The 1,954-nt window shown below is 54.4% G+C and overlaps 1 protein-coding gene across 1 annotated transcript in view; it reads right to left on the reverse strand.

The window, feature by feature from the left end:
- Positions 1–1,954, reverse strand: part of ARHGEF10L (Rho guanine nucleotide exchange factor 10 like) — a 31,134-nt gene that overhangs the window by 10,278 nt on the left and 18,902 nt on the right. The window contains exons 12-13 of the mRNA XM_017732686.1: positions 232–514; positions 5–63 (exon numbers count right to left, since the gene is read on the reverse strand). Of these exons, the coding sequence (XP_017588175.1) occupies positions 5–63; positions 232–514 (342 nt within the window). The remainder of the gene's footprint in view (positions 1–4; positions 64–231; positions 515–1,954) is intronic.

Consider the following 1,954-nt stretch of genomic DNA (forward strand, 5'->3'; position numbering starts at 1 on the left):
GTGCTCCACTTCAGCACGTACTTGGGGCCCAGGGGCACCAGGCTGCTGATTTCCAGCTGGCCTCTGCCAAGGCAAGAATTCCAGGTCAGGAAAACCCTCGAGTTTGGGATTTTCCCCCCCAAAATAACCCCCCGACCCCGCGCGTCGCGAGCCACCCCCTCCCCACACACACACGGGGCGGGAACCCCCGAATCGGGGCACACGACACAGCACAGCACACCCGGCACCTACCCTGCGGGCACCGGCCTGCCAGGGGGGAAAAAGAGGGGTTCAGAGGGCTTTGGGGCAATCCCGGGAGGTTTTCCCACCCTGCGGCGGCGAATTCGGCCAAGTCCGGCCCCGTTCCTGGGGCCCCGCGGTGGCTCCAGGGGCCCGCGGGCAGCGGGGATGGAGATGGGGCAGAAGCGGGCAGATAAACCCCAAACTAGGGGGGATCCCCCCCAAAAACCCCGAACTGGGTGGGATCCCCCCCAAAATCCCCAAACTGGATGGGATCCTCCCAAAAAACCCCAAACTGGATGGGAATTTCGCCCCAAAACCCCAAACTGGATGGGATCCCCCCCCAAAACCCCAAATTCCAAGGGATTGCCCCAAAAACTCCAAACTCAATGGGATCACCCCCAAAAACCCCAAACTGGGTGGGATCCTCCCAAAAACACCAAACTGGATGGGATCCCCCAAAAAACTCCAAACTGGGGGGAATCCCCCCCAAAAACCCCAAACTGGATGGGATCCCCCCCAAAAACCCTAAACTGGATGGGATCCTCCCCAAAAACCCCAAACTCAATGGGAATTTCCCCCAAAAACCCCAAACTGGATGGGATCCCCCCCCAAAACCCCAAATTCAAAGGGATTGCCCCAAAAATCCCAAACTGGATTAGATCCCCCCCAAAAACCCCAAATTCAAAGGGATTTCCCCAAAAACACCAAACGGGATGGGAATTTCCCCCCAAAACCCCAAATTCAAAGGGATTGCCCCAAAACAACCAAACTCAATGGGAATTTTCCCCAAAACCCCCAAACTCAATGGGATTTTACCCCAAAAACCCCAAATTCAAAGGGATTGCCCCAAAATCCCCAAACTCAATGGAAATCTCCCCCAAAACCCCCAAATTCAAAGAGATTACCCCAAAAACACCGAACAGGATGGGAATTTCCCCAAAAACCCCAAATTGAAAGGGATTGCCCCAAAAACCCCAAACTCGATGCCCCAAACTCAATGGGAATTTCCCCGAAAAACCCCAAATTCAAAGGGATTGCCCCAAAAACTCCAAACTGGATGGGATCCCCCCAAAAAACCCCAAATTCAAAGGGATTGCCCCAAAAACACCAAACTCAATGGGAATTTTCCCCAAAAACCCCAAATTCAAAGGGATTGCCCCCCTCAAAAACCCCAAACTGGATGGGATCCCCCCCAAAAACCTCAAATTCAAAGGGATTGCCCCAAAACCACCCAACAGGATCGGAATTTCCCCAAAATCCCAAACTAGATGGGAATCTCCCCCAAAAACCCCAAATTGAAAGGGATTGCCCCAAAAACCCCAAACTCAATGGGAATTCCCCCCAAAACCCCAAACTAGATGGGAATCTCCCCCAAAAACCCCAGATTCAAAGTGATTGCCCCAAAAACCCCAAACTTGATGGGAATTCCCAAAATACCCCAGACTCGATGGGAATTCCCCCCAAAACCCCAAACTCTCCAGGATTCCCCCAAAACCCCACAGTTTTTGAAGCTTTTCCAAGGTTCCAGCCCTCCCTGGGGTCGATCCCACAAATCCCACGGAGCCGACGGGGCTGGGATCGGGAAGGGGCTGCGCTGGGATCTCCAGAGGGGTTTTGGGGCCGGGTTTCAGGGGCCGGGGTTGGGGTCAAGTTTTGGGGCCAGCTTTGGGGTGGGGTTTTGGGGTGGGGTTTCAGGGTGGAATTTTGGGGTGGGGTTTCGGGGCCGCGTTTC

The sequence above is a fragment of the Corvus brachyrhynchos genome, unplaced genomic scaffold (genome assembly GCF_000691975.1).
Source record: "Corvus brachyrhynchos isolate BGI_N302 unplaced genomic scaffold, ASM69197v1 scaffold215, whole genome shotgun sequence".
NCBI classification, from domain to species: Eukaryota; Metazoa; Chordata; class Aves; order Passeriformes; family Corvidae; genus Corvus; species Corvus brachyrhynchos.